At 45.3% G+C, this 16,419-nt stretch overlaps 1 protein-coding gene across 5 annotated transcripts in view; it reads left to right on the top strand.

The window, feature by feature from the left end:
• LOC148655268 (dynein axonemal heavy chain 3-like) overlaps positions 1 to 16,419 on the top strand; it is a 237,770-nt gene that overhangs the window by 158,859 nt on the left and 62,492 nt on the right. For all 5 annotated transcript variants that reach the window (XM_088645659.1, XM_088645658.1, XM_088645657.1 and 2 more), the window contains 4 exons: positions 569 to 708; positions 3,505 to 3,663; positions 4,226 to 4,466; positions 15,936 to 16,088. In XM_088645659.1, the coding sequence (XP_088501785.1) occupies positions 569 to 708; positions 3,505 to 3,663; positions 4,226 to 4,466; positions 15,936 to 16,088 (693 nt within the window). The remainder of the gene's footprint in view (positions 1 to 568; positions 709 to 3,504; positions 3,664 to 4,225; positions 4,467 to 15,935; positions 16,089 to 16,419) is intronic.

The raw sequence follows: 16,419 nt of genomic DNA, 5'->3' as shown, positions 1-16,419 counted from the left end.
TGCACTGCCCGCCCCCCGGTCCAGCTGTGAGGGCCACCATCTTTAAAAGCGTCATCTCTTCCAGCTCAGTTTTCTTGTGTGGGTTCTCCAATCCCCTGTGTCTCGTGCCGCTCCTCGCCGCCTGGAGCTCGGATCTTTAAGGATCATTCACAAATAGGCAAATGCACTTTGCTTTGCTCAGCAGGTGTCTCTGAGTAGCGTGAAATAAAGAGGAGGTGTTACATCATGATTTGTTGCATAAAAACCCCAAGCATTTCAAGCCCTTTCTCAGCACTGCAAAACTGCCTAGTGTTTTTATCTCCAAATGTGATCTGGCTATATTTTCTAAACTTTTTTTTTAAGGTGAAACCATCTGTGATCAAACTTCGCAGTCAGGTACAGTGCTAGGCTTGGACCTGTAATATTTTGCATACCTCTCCCCCTCCACTTTTCTCTCTGGGACATCTCTGGCCCTCTGTGTGCATCCTGCACTGCCTCTCTCCCCTCTGTCTCCCCCTTCTCCAAACCCTGTCCCCCATCTTCCTCTGCCTTCCTCCCTCTCCTCCGCCTCTCCTGTCTGTCCTCCCAGAGGCTGCTGCAGGATGTTTTGGACAGCTGGGTGCAGGTGCAGACTGGTTGGCTGTACCTGGAGCCCATCTTCAGCTCCCCCGACCTCCGAGAGCAGATGCCCAGCCAAGGAGTACTTTTCCAGGCTGTGGACAGAACCTGGTAATGCTTCTTGCCTTCCTGGATTTCTGTCCCAGACTGCAGAGCCGAGGTGTTTGAACAGCAGTCTTTCTAATCTGCCGTATTGCAAGATCTTAGCACAACTGACACTGTTCCTTTTCCGACGGGCTGAAAATCGATTTGCATACTTAAATAAAGCTCTGGCTGTTCTAGTTCAGTGGAATTGGTCAGAATATTTGACTATTTAAGATAGGATAAGATCACTTTATTAGCCATATACACTTGCTTGCATTAGGAATTTGTCTTTTCGCATACCCCAGCTTGCTCTCCATTAGACACAGACACACAGACAGGGAGAGAGGCTTTAGGTCAGAGCACAGGGTCAGCCATTAATACAGCACCCCTGGAGCAGCTGGGGTTAAGGTTCTCGCTCAGGGGCCCAACGGAGTAGGATTCCTCTGCCAGCTGCGGGATTTGAGCCGGCAACCTTCCAGCCACAGGCATTGATCCCTAGCCACAGTGCCACCGGTCCATCCTTGTATAGATTATTTGTAATGATCTATACAATTATAAGACCATGAAAAGAGGCATTTTGGTCCCTCTTACTCATTTGTTTTCTGGTACAAACTCATCCAGCCACGTCTTGAAAGAAGCGATGGTATCACTGTCGACAGCATGTTCCTGACACCCATCACCCTTTGGGAATGGTAGCACTTCCTGTTCATGCTTCCCATTAGTTTTCATTTATGTCCTGTGATTTGTGTTTTACTGCTGTTAATGAAAAAGTTCAGTAGGTTGACTTTGGGGACTTAAAGGATTGAATTATGTCTGCTCGTAATGTTCCCGATTCAAAACGTGATGAATTTAATTCTTTTAATCTGTCAGAGTACTCTTTTCTGTTGGACAGATTCTAGGATAGCAATTTCTGTCTTGCCATATGGAGACCAATATTCTGCCAATGAGACCAAAATATTCAAAATGAGGTCTTACGTGTGGATCATACAATTTTAACATAATGCCTCTGGATTTAAACTTTGCACTTTCAGCTATATATCCTTACATCCTGATTCCCTTTTTTATTGTTTCCCTAGGGTATATAAAAGACATACATAATGTATCAATATAAACATCTCAGTCTTTTTCATAGCCATCTGCTTCAAGCTCAGTGCTGCCCACTCTATAGTTGTAGGTTATGTGTTTGCTACCTGCATGTAATACTCTGAACATCTATTTTAAACATCATCTGCCCATCTGCCTGGTGTTTGCCCAGTTTTCCATCTGATCTAAATCCTTTTGAATTTCTTTTGAAACCTCTGCGGTCTTTGCTAATCCCCCTATTTTGGTATCATCTAAAAAACATAACTCATTAACTACTGTATACTAGATTCTAGATTGTTTAAACAAACCAGGAAGAGCAGTGGTCCTAACATAGATCCCTGAGGTACTCCACTTATTGCATCACGCCAGTTCACCAACTCTCGATCCAAACACATTCTCCCAAATGCTTACGATCTCTTAGTTTGATAGTAAATCTTTAATGAGAAAATGCATCAAAAGCCCTCTAAAGCCCAAATATACTATAACATGCTCCATGCGTGTCCATTACTGCTGATCCATGTTAAAAGAGCTCTAATGTTAATTAAGCAAAGACCTACCTTTTCTAAATCTATGCTGCTTATCCCTGTACATGTCTGTCTCATTACCTTTCAGCTTGCACTGTCGGTCAGCCCTCTGATCCCCCTATGCCTTTATAAAAACAACTAATACATTTAAATATACTTTAAGGTTACAAAGCGAAAACAGAATAAATAGTGGAAACACATCTTCATTATATGGGGAAAAAAACAGCACTTATCCCTGCAGGGTGATAATATTCCTTTAGACTCCCCGTTGCCCCCTATCTCTCAGTCTGTTCTCTTTGTCTTGTGCAGAGAGGACTTGAATTTAAATACCATCCTCCTGTGCCAAACTGAAATTTGTTTTCCCAGCTGCTGCCAGGCTCTGAGGTTCCGTTATTTAATATTTAGCTTCTAGACTTGTCACATTTAAAACCCTCTGAAAGTGCATTATTAAACTTGCATAAGCTCATTTCCATACAGAGCTGAGCGCTGGGCTTGATTCATGAGAGTTTCTCAGGGCTTGCGCACAGACTGAGGGGTCACAGTGTGGGCAGTGCATTAGGAGAACTGTGTGAATGACTGGAGCTCAGCTGTCTGTGACAGAGGGCACTGTGACAGTTTCAAGTGTTTGCTTGAGGCGTGAAAGATGTCATAAACCTCAGATGTACAGCTCCGTCTAACAGCGCTCATCCCAGCGAGACATTTTCATTGGAGTTACACATTCTCCACCATTTGAAACATTTGATTCAGTACAAAGTAGTCATGCAAATTGCTGACCTGGGTTTAAAAAAAAGGCTTTGTTTTTTTGTTTTTGTCTTTTTTGTTTTGCTGGTAATAAAGTAGTTGCTTAAGAGTGCGGTGTGGGGCATGGGTTAGGGTTCTGTACTTGTAACTGGGAGGTTGTGGGTTCAAATTCAAGGTGAGACACAGCTGTGGTACCCTTGAGCAAGAAGCTTATCCAGTAAAATGACTTACCTGTATAAATGGGTGCAAATGTAAACTGCTTTGGATTAAAAAGTCAACCTGATTGATTAGTCATGGCTCGAATGGAAAGTAAAAACTAGTAACCTTCCAGGAGCTGTAAGTGTCCAAACCTCTTGGGCTCTACAGTTTCTGTCTCTACTGCGGGAGAGGACTGTTTTTCAATGCAATATATGTGTGTGTGTGTGTGAGAGAAGAAGAAGTCAGGCCGACTGCTCTGTTCTGTGTGTCCTGTCAGGAGAGAGCTGATGCACGATTCAGAGCAGGAGGGTGACGTACTGAAGCTTCTCTCCCAGCGCCCCCTGCTGGACAGACTGCGGCAGGCCCAGGACATGCTCGAAGAAATTCAGAAAGGACTGAGCGACTATCTGGAGAGGAAGAGGCTCTTTTTTCCAAGGTTCCACACCTTTCATCGTCACCATCATAATTACAGCAACTGCAATACAGTAACATAGACATATTGGTATCTTTCTTACATATTCAAGTTAATTTTGTTCTTAACTCATTTTTTTTCTCTCAGTTGAACTCTACTGTATATTGCCTCCTGTTTTTAATTCTGACACCATCGTTTTATTTGCTAAAACATTTCCCAGCCGTTATACCCAAGGCTCCGAGGCTTGCCGGTGAAACGTTTTTTAAAAAGCGCTGGCAGGCAGCTACAGATTGTGCTGACGGCCTGGCGTGGTGCTGCTGCGGGTGATAAATCCGTTTTTGGGGTGTGGCAAAACTGGGGCCTGAGGCCACGTGAGGGTACCCCAAGAGGAAGCGCGTGGCGTGACCCTCTCCCGCGCTCCCGTCTGCTCCTCCCAGGTTCTTCTTCCTGTCCAACGAGGAGCTGCTGCGGGTGATAAATCCGTTTTTGGGGGTGTGGCAAAACTGGGGCCTGAGGCCACGTGAGGGTACCCCAAGAGGAAGCGCGTGGCGTGACCCTCTCCCGCGCTCCCGTCTGCTCCTCCCAGGTTCTTCTTCCTGTCCAACGAGGAGCTGCTGGAGATCCTGTCCGAGACGCGGGACCCCCGGCGCGTCGAGCCCCACCTGCGCAGGATCTTCCCGGGCGTGGCGCGGCTGGGCTTCTCCCCGCCGGGCCCGCCCCCTGCCTTGCTGTCCTACCTGGAGTCGGCGCGGGGCGAGAGGGTGGCTCTGGCCCGCAGGATCGTGCCCTCGGAGGCCCAGGGGCTGGTGGAGAAGTGGCTCTGGCAGGTACTCGCTCCCTCTTCCCGACCCTCCTGAGCGTCGCCCGCCTCGTCCCCCCCTTCCATCCCTTCCCAGTCTGAAAGACATTCAGATATCCTGATGGAAACTGGAAAAATCATCTCCGGTGACAGACCAGAATGATTTGCCTCCCTTTGTCAAGGATGCCCCCTCCTGAATTAGAGAAGAACTGATTCCGGCGCTCAGACGGAGATGGGCTCAAAATTTGTCTCTGCAATGTCAAAATAATTGGATGGGAAGCAAGTTTATGAATTCTTTTGGGGTTTTTTTTTATTATCTCATCTCTCAGGCATTAATGTCCAAGATTCAGAGGAATGAGCGTTCAGCATTGCAGATTATAGTCAAATGTGTTTGATCCGAACTCGATTCGCATTTTAAACCGCACAGTTCTTAGTACTTTATTTACTTCCATAGACCATTAAAAGTGCTGGGACTCATTCAGAAACTCAAAAATCAAAATGTCAGGCGTGCCCGATTCAAACGCTGCACAAAGCTCAGTCCAGAGGGAGGAAAAAAAAAATCAATTTTCCATGTCTGTGCTGTCCCTTGTCAGATTTCATACTTCGTTTGTTTTTCTTGTCACTTCCTCCCCCCCAAAAAAAAACAAACGAACTTCATTTGCTTCGGAGCACAAACCTCTACAGCCAGCCTGAGCTGGTGGAACTATTTCCGAGCTGCACCTCTGTCATGTCTTCTCAGGGCAGCTTCTGCTGAGAGCCGGCTCTTGCAAACCGCTTTTTCACTCCTCCTCCTCTCCCTGTCCTTCTCTCTCTCTCTCCCCTTGTCTCTCAGGTAGGTGAGGTGATGGCTGAGCACTATAGGCCAGTGAGGCCTCACAGATCCGCTGCCCATCCCCCTCTTCCTCGGAGCATGTCTCCTGCTGTGTTCTATGGCTTTTTATTCCTACGTGATTGTAGTCTGGGTTCATGTAGGGGTAGAAGCCACGAAACACTCGGTGAGAGGTCACCACAGAGGGGGAAAACAGGGCCCAGGACAGGGATCAACAGGTTTGCAGGTTTGAGTTACTAAGAATTACCTTATCGTCAGTGAGACACAGTCAAGCCTGTAGCGAGAGGGAAGCTTCTTGGGTTGAGCAAGTCCGATGAGCGACAGTCATCCCTGACTAAGTGACTAGAAGCCATCTGTGAGAGAGGCTCCGAGATCGAAGGTGCCTCTAGGTGGGCAGAATCTACTGGCACATTTGTCAAGCACTAGACTCTAACCGTGGGTTCTGATCCTGTGTGACATACTGCAAAAACACTCTGGGAAGGTTTTACGTTTCCTCTGTATTATACTCTGAACCCCACCCCCACATTTTCCACTAGATACATCAATTCAGTCCCGTCATGCTGTCACAGTTCCAGTAGTGACACTGCTACTGTCTACCGTACCCCAGTCCGGACCCCAGAAGACCTCTGTTCCTGATCTGTAACGTTAGGGCTCTTGTGCAAAGCTGTAAGGAACAAGAGCTTTTTCTTTCATGTGAGCGTGTAGCTGAATACTTCTCCTCACTGCCAGGGCTTGTTTTCCTTTCTTCTCAGGACCACTTATTTTCTGTCGAGCCGTGTTTGCTGTTTTCTGGCATTCCAGCAGCCTGTGCACCTGTGCAATCAATGCGGTGATGGGATTAGGGAGATAATTAAAGTCTATATGGGCCAGCAGCAGATAGGAATCTCTCCATCTCTGCTTGTCTCTTTCTGTCTTGTAGTGACAAGGACTGCTGTCATTTACCTCCTCTGTCTGTTCCTGACTTTCTGCTCAACAACAATAAAGCCTGGTCAGCTCTCCCTCCAATCTCTCTGTCTCTGCCTCTTCTTTAATCTCCTGTCTCCACAGGAGTTGTTTCAGACTCATACACTACCCGGTCTGACTGACACACTGAAAGAGCGTTTCAGAGCTTAGAAAGCTGAATCCGGACAGGTTAAAATGGCAGGCTCTTACATTCGCTCAGAGCAAATATTTTTGATCTCTAAAACATCTCACCCTCTTCTTTGCATTAGCCTGCAGAAATCCACCTTGATCTGGTGAAAGGAAAGAGGAAAGATTGTACCGCAATGGATCAGAGAAAACAGGGTTCTGGCTTCTCAGAGTAGGCAAAGGGCTAAGTGTTGGGTAAGGACTATACAATTCACAAACAAAATTAAAACACATGAAATCGGAAGACAATTCCACCAGAAATGTCCCAGGAAGATGTGCAAAGGAACAAGTTAAAGGTTTATTCCATGCTGAAAAGAGAAGAAAGGAAACTCAGCGTTTCGGCTGTGGAGCCTTCTTCGAGTGGTGTGGTTGTTTAAATAAATATAAGCATCGATTTATGCTGCAAAAAAAGATATAAGCTCTTAAATTTAGAGTACTGCAGAAATAAAAATCAATGTAGAAATGTTTAATTCCCTACTTTCTTGAACTGAGCATGCAGAACCAGTTACTCTTCAATTCCAGAATCCTATCTCAAACAGATCTCGCTCAGCAGTGCATGAAAGTGTGAATCTACACTCCGTCTTTACCTCTCACACCACAGTGCAGTGCAGCCCTGGGTCCCCATGTCAGCCTGGCATCCTGGCATCATATCAGATTGGATTTAATTTATCTGTACTGCGTTTGGCCACTCTGATAGACTTATAGCAGTCCTAGTGTGTCTGAAGCCCTCAAGAACATGGTTAATTTACACAGTTTGAAATAGGTCACTTTCGGCCTCTGACTTACACTTCTTGTGTGAGAGACACAGGAGGAGTGTGAATAGTCTACTGGGTGAAGTACAACTGCGCATTTCTAACTGTGTGCGAGAAGTTGTGTCACTCTTAGGTCACGGTCAGAATCTCACTTGTAATGAGATACAGTAAAGATGAAACCCAGCAAGAACATTACCATCCGTCATGCTCCCATGGGGAATTTTGAAAGCCTTTCCTGAGGATTGGGGTCTCCTTTCTGTATATCCTTCACTTATGACAGAGCAAGACCAGGTGAAAAACCAGTGTGAGCCCCCAAAACAGTGCACTGGCAACATCTGCTGACATCTGTTTTACAGTAGATAGACTCACATCTTTAGGGGCTGCCAAAGGTGGTTCCACCACATACAGTAGATTCAGGGATGTCAATACACGTACTGTCCTTAATACATATGTGAATCTACGCATTTTCTAACCACTTCATCCAATTTAGGGTCACAGGGGAGCCTGAGTCTCTCCTGTCCTTCAACGGGCTCAAGGCAGGATACACCCTCAAGGGGACACCAGCCACAAAGACACAATCATGCATAAACTCACACCAGGGCCAATTTTTCCAGACACCAATTATCCTACCAGTATGTCTTTGTACTTTGTACTAGAGGAAGCCCATATGAAGACGGGAGAATACAAACTCCACACAGATAGCACCACCAGGAACAGAACCCTGAGCCCCAGGGCTGTGTGGCAGTAACACCAATCGCTGAGCTATCGTGCCACCCAAGGTGAATCCATATCAAACAAAATATTCTATTGATTTTCCTGTGCAATGTTTGCTGATATTTCACCCATAAAAGTGTTTTAGTTTGAGCCTTCAAGTTTTGATGAAAAATATTGACTCTTTAAAAAATGTGTACAGATCAAAAGCAATAAAATAGGACATAATTGGAAGGCTGTGGATACAAGACACTCTACAATAGATACTTTGGGAGGGAGAACACAGAAAGACAGGAAAATATTAACCTTCGATTCTGATAGGTGAATTTGTCTCCCTATGGAATTATGGCGCACTTTGAATGCAGCACCTACCTAGGCACCGCGAAATATGTATTAATTCATCAAATAGCCCTTAGCTCTGTGAAGGACATTCACTGTTTGCAGTGACGACAGTCCAGGATTATTTGATTACCAGCTGCTCTTATCCAGCCTGACTTAGGAAATATCCGCTAATACATAAAGTCAATACAAAAATTAAAAAAGAAGCCAGTCAAGTCAAGTAAAATATAGAAGGAAAAACGCAAAAAAGGACAAAACAGTGAGGCAGGCACATGTGCTAAGTACAGTCCCTGTGCAGAACAGAGTAAAATCAATGCCCACAAGGGCTAAACACATGAGCAGCAAGGACTGACACCGAGTGGAGTGCTGGACTGGGAGGCAGTGAGAGTTCACACCAGTTACTTATTTCATCTGGGAATATATTGGAATATATTATTCATCTTGGAAATGTATGAAAAATTCAGGCTCTTTTGCAAGTGAAGTCTAGCCAGGAGTGGAAAACATACAGTGACCAATGAATCAGATTCACCCCAGGAGCGAGTAAATCCAAGCCTCGGAAGTTGAATCCCAAATGGTTCAATGAATGAAAACGACTGTACGAGGAAAATTGAAGCACTTTAAAAACTATTAAAAAACAGAGACAGAGGGAGATAGAAATGAATTTTGAATTGGAGGCTAAAATAATGATTCAGTATTAAAATAGCAAAGGAAGAGGTAGAGTGTGTGGGTAAGGACAATGTCAAACTTTCATGTGATGAAAGGAAAATAGATGATGGGCTAAAGGAGTATTTCATCAGGCGGATGAAAAGAAATAAGTCACCAACGTGCCTCAGGTAGCAGAGGGAGGAAAGTCTGTATTAAACAGTGTTAACGTAGAAGAGGCCGATGTTTCAGATACCAGAATCAGTCAAGATTACGCTCCAGGGCTTGATGTTTTTCTGCCGTTTGTACTGAAGGAAGCAAGAGCTGTTACTCATGAGTAAGCAACCAAATCCTTCCAACATTTGTCCAGGAAAAAAAGGTGACAGAGAATCAAATATGTACAGATACAGAACTGTAGGTACAGTAGGACATCTAGTGTGTGTAAGGTTAGAGAGATGCAGTAATTATGAAGCAGATAACTGGAGGATGATCTGTGTGACAGTAGAGTTCTAGGGATGGTTGGCACTTGATCCTTGTTAGAATTCTCTGAAAAAGCGGTGAAATGGCAAGCAAAATATAGGATATCTAGTTAAAAGTGTAGAATTGAAATCAAAGGGTGTTAAAATGAGCAATGCACTGGTCAGGCCTTATTAAGAATACTGTGTACAGGTTTGGTCACAGTAAAAGAAGATGTTTCAGCTCAGATATCAGTCCACAGAAAAGCAACCAGATACAGTACATTACCGAGCTTAAATAGCATTTCTGCCCTAACATTCTCAGAGCTAAACCTAGTCAGTCTTGACCAGAAAACACTACGATGTGAGCCAGCTTAGTGTTCAAAATCCTAAAGTTCACAAAGTGACCTTGGCTTGTTCTGAATCAACATGAAACACAAACCAGAGGATGCAAGAAGCGGGGGCTCTGTGGCTCAGGATCTGTGTCTGTGACTGGAAGGTTGCCGGTTCAAATCCTGTGGCCGCCAGAGGAATCCTACTCCGTTGGGCCCCCGAGCAAGGCCCTTAACCCCAACTGCTCCAAGGACGCCATATAAATGGATGATCCTCCGCTCTGACCCCAAGCTTCTCTCTCGCTGCCTGTGTGCCTGTATGTCTCATGGAGAGCAAGCAGGGGTACTGTATGTGAAAAGACAAATTCCTAATGCAAGAAATAGTATATGGCTAATAACGTGATCTTATCATATCTGAGTAGAAAGGAAGAGGAGGACATTTAAAACTGAGAACGGGAGGTTCTTCCTTACACAAAAGGTAGAGGGGGTATGTATCAAGCTGCCAAAGTCAATACACTTTGAATAAATGGCTAGCTGAGCTCCAGAGATCAATGAGCTACTATTAACCAAGTGGGCCGAATAGAACTCCTGCAGCTTGTACCCTTTCCCACGTTCTCTTTTTAAATCAACGCACAGACAATACCAGTAAGACACACCACAGTGAGGTCTAGTTACAAATTCTTCACACGAAGAATGACCAGCCATGAGGTGTTGAAGGACTTACTGTAATTAACTATCCAGAAAAAGGCCATATGGCAAGATCATTTCCCAGACTGAAGACAATCACGTTTTTCTCCTGGAGTTGACTTATGTCATCTGGGAGCTGGGTCTCAGCTCAGAGTGCCAGGGCTAGTCACCAGCCTCTGGTCACACACTGCCTGTGATGCCTGTGAGGGAGGTCTTGAAATATTTCTACTCCCTTTGAAATTGGGCATTAAATTGGGCAACAGGAATGTGCCAAAATGTCCAATGAGTGAATATGGAAACAAGCGGTACTGGAGGAGAAAGACAGAAGTAGTTCAAGTAGGTGGCTGCGTCAGCATGCGTAGGCTGCAAAGGAACAAGTAAAGGTTTATTCTATACTGAGAAGAGAAGAAAGGAAACACAATGAAGTGTTCGGGTGAAGACACCCGGAGAAGGCTCCACAGCTGAAACGTTGTGTTTCCTTTCTTCTCTTTCCAGCAGGGAAGAAACCTGTTACTTGTTCCTCCGAAGAGAAAGACAGGTTTGCTCATGGAGGCAGAAAAGTACTGGGACTTGTAGCCTCTATAACAGAACTTTACGTCCTTCCCTTGTGTACAATCACTGCCAAACAGTGACAGGGGGGCTGCGTTTTCTTTTTAAATTGTTTAAGGCTTTGATGTGATGAGGAGCAGCGTGTCTTTGAACTGCTCCTTATTCATCCTGGATTCTCTTTTGCGCCCTCGCTTTGTGTCTCTCGTCTCTCTGACGGCGGCGTCTGAAAAGAGGTGCCCCTGCCTCTCGCCATCATGCCGGCGGTTCGCGCGGTGCCCTCTCGCTCTGTCTGATGTGGTTCGCCGAGAGGCGCTGATGAAAGGCGAATCCCCACCTAAGGTGTCACTGCGGGCGCCGCGTTTGAGACGCGCCAGCAGACAAATTGCCGGATCGTGCGCTTTCAAAGGGACTCAGCCACTGTCGGTCAGAACTCATCAGTCCCAGGCTGCACCTTGTCAGATCGATCCGCATCTCAGAAAGAAGACCGGCACAAAGACTCCCCTCCCCCCCCGCCCCGCCATTATTAACGGACAACTTTAGTCTTTTAAAAATGATAACATTGAACTTTATTTTATATAGCGCCTTTAAGGTGGCTTCACGGAATGACAACAGCAATATACAGTACACAAGATATGCACAATGAAAATACACAATGAGAGGAGACAGTAGATGGGAGGTACAGAAAACGAGCAAAGAGGTGAAGAACAGAACCAGTGAAGTAAAGGCTCTTCTAAAGAAGAAGGTTTTGGGTGTAGATTTGAAAGAGTTTAGGGAAGGTGACTCTCTGATATCCTAAGGGAGAGAGTTCCAGAGCTTTGGGGCATAACAGGAGAAGGCCCTGTCACCCATCGAGTGGAGACGGGCTTGGGGGACAGATAGAAGACCAGAGTTAGAAGAGCGAAGGTTGGGAGGTGGGGAGTAGGAGGATGGTGGCTCAGACAGGCACCAGTGTGCAGCCCCCACCTGGATGATGTGACAGCAGCCACAGTGCGTCAGTACACTCCCCACACACCAGCTCTCAGTGGGGAGGAGAGAAGAGTGATGAAGCCAGTTCAGAGATGGGGGTTATTAGGAGGCCATAATTGTTAAGGGCCAATGGGAAATTTGGCCAGGACACCGGGGTTACACCCCTACTCTTTTTGAGAAACTCCCTGGGATTTTCAGAGAGTCAGGACCTCGGTTTTACATCTCATCCGAAGGACGGCACCTGTTTACAGTATAGTGTCCCCGTCACTATACTGGGGCATTAGGACCCACACAGACCGCAGGGTGAGCGCCCCCTACTGGCCTGTCTGATACCTTTTCCGGCAGCAACCTTGGGTTTTCCCAGGAAGTCTCCCATCCAGGTACTGGCCAGGAGTACACCTGCTGAGTTTCAGTGGGCTGCCAGCTGTGAGTGGCAGGGTGAGATACCCAACCAAACTCGATGAAGATGAACATTTTGCTGCGGCGACTCACTGACAGCCATAGTTCAGCAGTGCGTTCGTGCGGTTTGGAGAGGCTGGGGAGTTGTGTGTCTGGCGTGGATCCCTGCTGCACAAACACTCTTCGGGTCGGTAAGCAGCAGGTAAACACGCCGGTCTGTAGCCAGGAGTGGAAATGCTAATGCAGCATTTGTTCAGCTGTGTGTTCAGAGAGCTAGATCTGCGTACTGATCGGGCTCAGGGATTCTCGATTCACAGCCAAGCCACAGACTTGTGTCTCTTTCTTTATCTGCTCTGGGCAGGTGTGGAGGCAGCCTGGGGGTATTTCTGTGTGCAGCTCTCAGAAACTGTAAACTTACAAACAAACTTTGACATGAGTTCACCAGCGTGTAGTTTCTTTTCCTTGTGCCTCAAACTATACAACATAAAATACAGGTACTTGTTTTTTCCACTATGGGCAAAAGGCTTATCTAATTAACTAAGTCTGTGTGCGTGTTTTGCCAAAAAATGAGGAATTTCGCACTCTACAACTGGTTGCATTGTTCTTGAAAATGTGTGATGTTCGTGTCCGAGACGTTCATTTGTGATCTTCTGTACATTCACCACACTGGGAAATGAGAAAGCTAGAGAGCTCCCCCTGCTGGTGTCTTTTAGCATAGCTCTTCAACATCATGGCAATGTAAACTGATGCACCTTGTTCAGTGGTCTTCTGTCTTCACCAGATCTCCTGTATATTGGGGCTGTTGGGGCTCAGTGATAGCCAGAAGTCATGCTTGGGGGGGGGGGCTGCACTTCAGTGGTAATTGAAATATGTCCCCTGCTATATAGGAAGTGCTTTAGGATACTTTGGGGTTAAAGGTGCAGTAGAAATGCAAACAGCTGAATATTCTTATTCATTACCTTGTCAATACGTGTTCACAGTGATGTCCTCATAAACTGGTGACCGTTTAGAGGTTTTATTTTACTTGATGGTTTTCGCTATGTCAAATCCCTGTTGTCTTCTTTAGAAACGTGTGGATGCATTTAGTGCAGCACGAGCATTATAGTATATGTATATGTATATATGTGTATATATAATATACATACAGTATATTCAAATGATATAAAAACATTAAAGAATATTCAGTCTATGAATAGAAATCACCATTGTTCTTAAATTAATATACTGTATTTTACAAGAATCTTGTCTCTTATTGTGTATAAAAATTGACGTTTCTATGAGCTAGTAATTAAAAAAACTTTTAGGGTTTCTTTAAAGAAAAACAAAGTATAGGTTTACTAACTAATAAGTTGTCTCTGTCTGAGTTACATAAACCACCACCTGTAGTTCAGTCGCCTGACCAATTGCTTCTGCCCTGGGATTGCTTAGGGTGACATCTATTAAAAATATATGATTAAAATATTATATACAGTATATGCTTTTATATTGTATATAAAAATGTGTGATTCAAAGTCCCATTCTGACACACTGGAACATCTCTGACCATTCTATGTTACTCGCACTTGATAAAGGACTTTGTTCGTTGTTTCTTTATTTTTAAAAATAAAGAAATGCAATTTCCACTCAGCAGTCACTCATCAGCACATCGGCACTAATTAAAAAACATCGCTTTTCCAGTACTGGCAGAGCAAATACACAAGCAGGAGATGCTTGCAAACAAACACAAAAGAGCACTTCTCTCCCTTCATTTGAGCAGCGAGGGCTGTGTTGTTTGATTAATTCATTTACTTTGCTTCCTGAGCTTGCTTGTATCGGGGCTTGCGAAGTGCAGGGTCTCTTGGAGGACAAAGCAGATTCAGAGCGTGTGATGTCAGCACTCCTCTCTAGCATCAAAGCAGGCTCTTGAGCCTGGAGTGCCCTGCGTGAACGAGGGGTCCTCTGTGTAGCGGTGGGGGCTAGAGGCTTATTGATGGACGGGTCTGTGCAAAACCAGCACAATGCAGCCCTGAGTGCATGGCCTCTATTCACGGGCACTGACATGCTTCTCAACAGCACTAAGACGGCCTGAACAGAGCCTAATTGCATGTTTTGTGTTTTATGAATACTGCATCCACATGCACAGATCAATACATTCCATCACCCTTCCGTTTTGTAGCCATCGGCATCAATGAGAGCTGGAAGAATTTGAACACGACAGAAAGGTGAATGGAAGACAGTGCCTGTACCAATAATAATACACACCGAGTGAGCTTCTCAAATAATAATACTACTACTAATAAAACCCTTTTGTTGAGACGTATACTGCAGATTCGCGTTTATTTTTTTTTTCATTTTCTTCAACTCATATTTATACCCGTGAAAAGACTGGGTCTAAGGAGGATGATTAAAAGCCCCCTGTTCTCAGATAGTTTCTGAGACCATGTTATCGTCGTTCAAACAGACAGAGCGACCTAAGGACCTGTCAGGACATGATAAGCCATAGCTGGGCAGCGTGGGCCTGTGGCCCAGCTCTCAGGGTCACTGTGGGGACAGAGCCAGTTTCTGAAATCACTCTTTTCCAGCCTCATTCCTTCCTGTTCCTTGCTCTCAGCCATCAATGTTTGTCGTGCAAAATTCGAACAGCACTTCTCCACTTCTTCTGTGTTTCCCTCCCTTAAATCCTTTGCTCCCTGTGCAATCAGTATATAACCCGGCAGCTAAGCGACTGTTGCCTGTCTGGAGCTATCAGATTATGTGTAATATGAGCAGATGTGTGCATATGTTTTGTTGCATGTCTAGGACTATTGTTTGTTTTTCATTTATATTGATTTTTATAAGCTGGAGAAGGCTCCACAACCGAAACGTTGTGTTTCCTTTCTTCTCTTTTCAGCATGGAATAAACCTGTTACTTGTTCCTTTGCCGCCTACGCTTGCTGACGCAGCTCCCCACCTGAACTATTTATTTTTGTGTTGAGCATTATTTGTACGCTGTTGCCAAAGACAATTTTCCTTTTTTAATTAGCAATAGTACCAGATTAACAATACTTTATATACATTTACTCTGCTTTCCCAGTTTCCCTGCTTACGCCTCTCTGTTTACCCTGCTTTACTCCTCTCTGCCACTCTTGTACCGGGGTAAAGGTTGTAGTAAGCTTCTCCTCTCCCCTCTGCTCCCTGCGCTCTGTCCAGTGGTTAGGGTTTTTCTTATCGCAGTGCACAGGCCTCCTGTCATCTTTCTTTTGGATTTGTGGGGCTTTTCCCGAGAGCACAAATTAAAACTCTTCTCAGATCTCTCCTGCTCTGTTCCCTCTCTCTCCAGCTCATTCGCATGCACGCGCTGCTCTATTGACAGAATCGGCCTGGTTCCCCAAAGCAATTAAACAATGCAAATCTCATGAATACAGAAAGGACTGATCATTGCCTAATGATTGCAGTGTTAACTCACTGTCCTTCTGCCTTTAGTCTCTCCTAATGTCTTTCTCCTTTTCGCTTTCCCTCTCCCCATCATTTCTGTCTTTCTCTCCCCCTTTATCCTTCATTCCCCTAATCCCTGTCTCTCTCTAGCATAGAATAATAATGGATGTGCTTCCATTATTACAGGTTTCTAAGCAGGCTCATTGGAGTCGTTTGAAATATGCAACAGGCTAGGTTGCTCTGTGATCCTCTCTCTCTAATGTCTCTGTTTCTTCCCTCCACCCTCCTCCTCCCCCCCCCCCTTTGCCCTCGCAGGTGGAGAAGGGGATGCAGGAGTCTCTCCGGCAGGTGCTGCAGCTCTCTCTCCGTGCTCATTCCCAGAGCCCGAGGGAAAAGTGGCTCCTGCAGTGGCCCGGACAGGTGGTTCTGACAGCCAGAATGATCTTCTGGACCGCTGAGGTGTCCCAGGTCTGTGTGTGTTCCTTCTGTCAGTGCGTGTGCCCCACAGGCACGCAGGTTAGAATATCTCTTGGTCTCCGATGCTGCAGAATTTACGGAAGATGAGTATAAGACACAAGAAAAATGTAATCTTAGATCACAGGCGAGCACACACCTCATCCCCCTGGGGTCCCTATAGATCAGTGGTCCTCAATTGTGGTCCTGTTAACCCACCACACCCACTGGTTTTCATTCCATCCCAGATAATGGAAGCCTTACTTCATCGAAGAAGTTGCTTCAATTGAATATTTGCGTTTTGTTTCTAGTCGCAAGTGTGGGCTTTTATTTCACTTACAAAATA

Source organism: Lepisosteus platostomus, chromosome 9 (assembly GCF_059453375.1).
Source record: "Lepisosteus platostomus isolate fLepPlt1 chromosome 9, fLepPlt1.hap1, whole genome shotgun sequence".
NCBI lineage: Eukaryota > Metazoa > Chordata > Actinopteri > Semionotiformes > Lepisosteidae > Lepisosteus > Lepisosteus platostomus.
The sequence above is the reverse complement of the archived record's forward strand: the minus strand, read 5'-3'. Positions and strand labels throughout refer to the sequence as shown.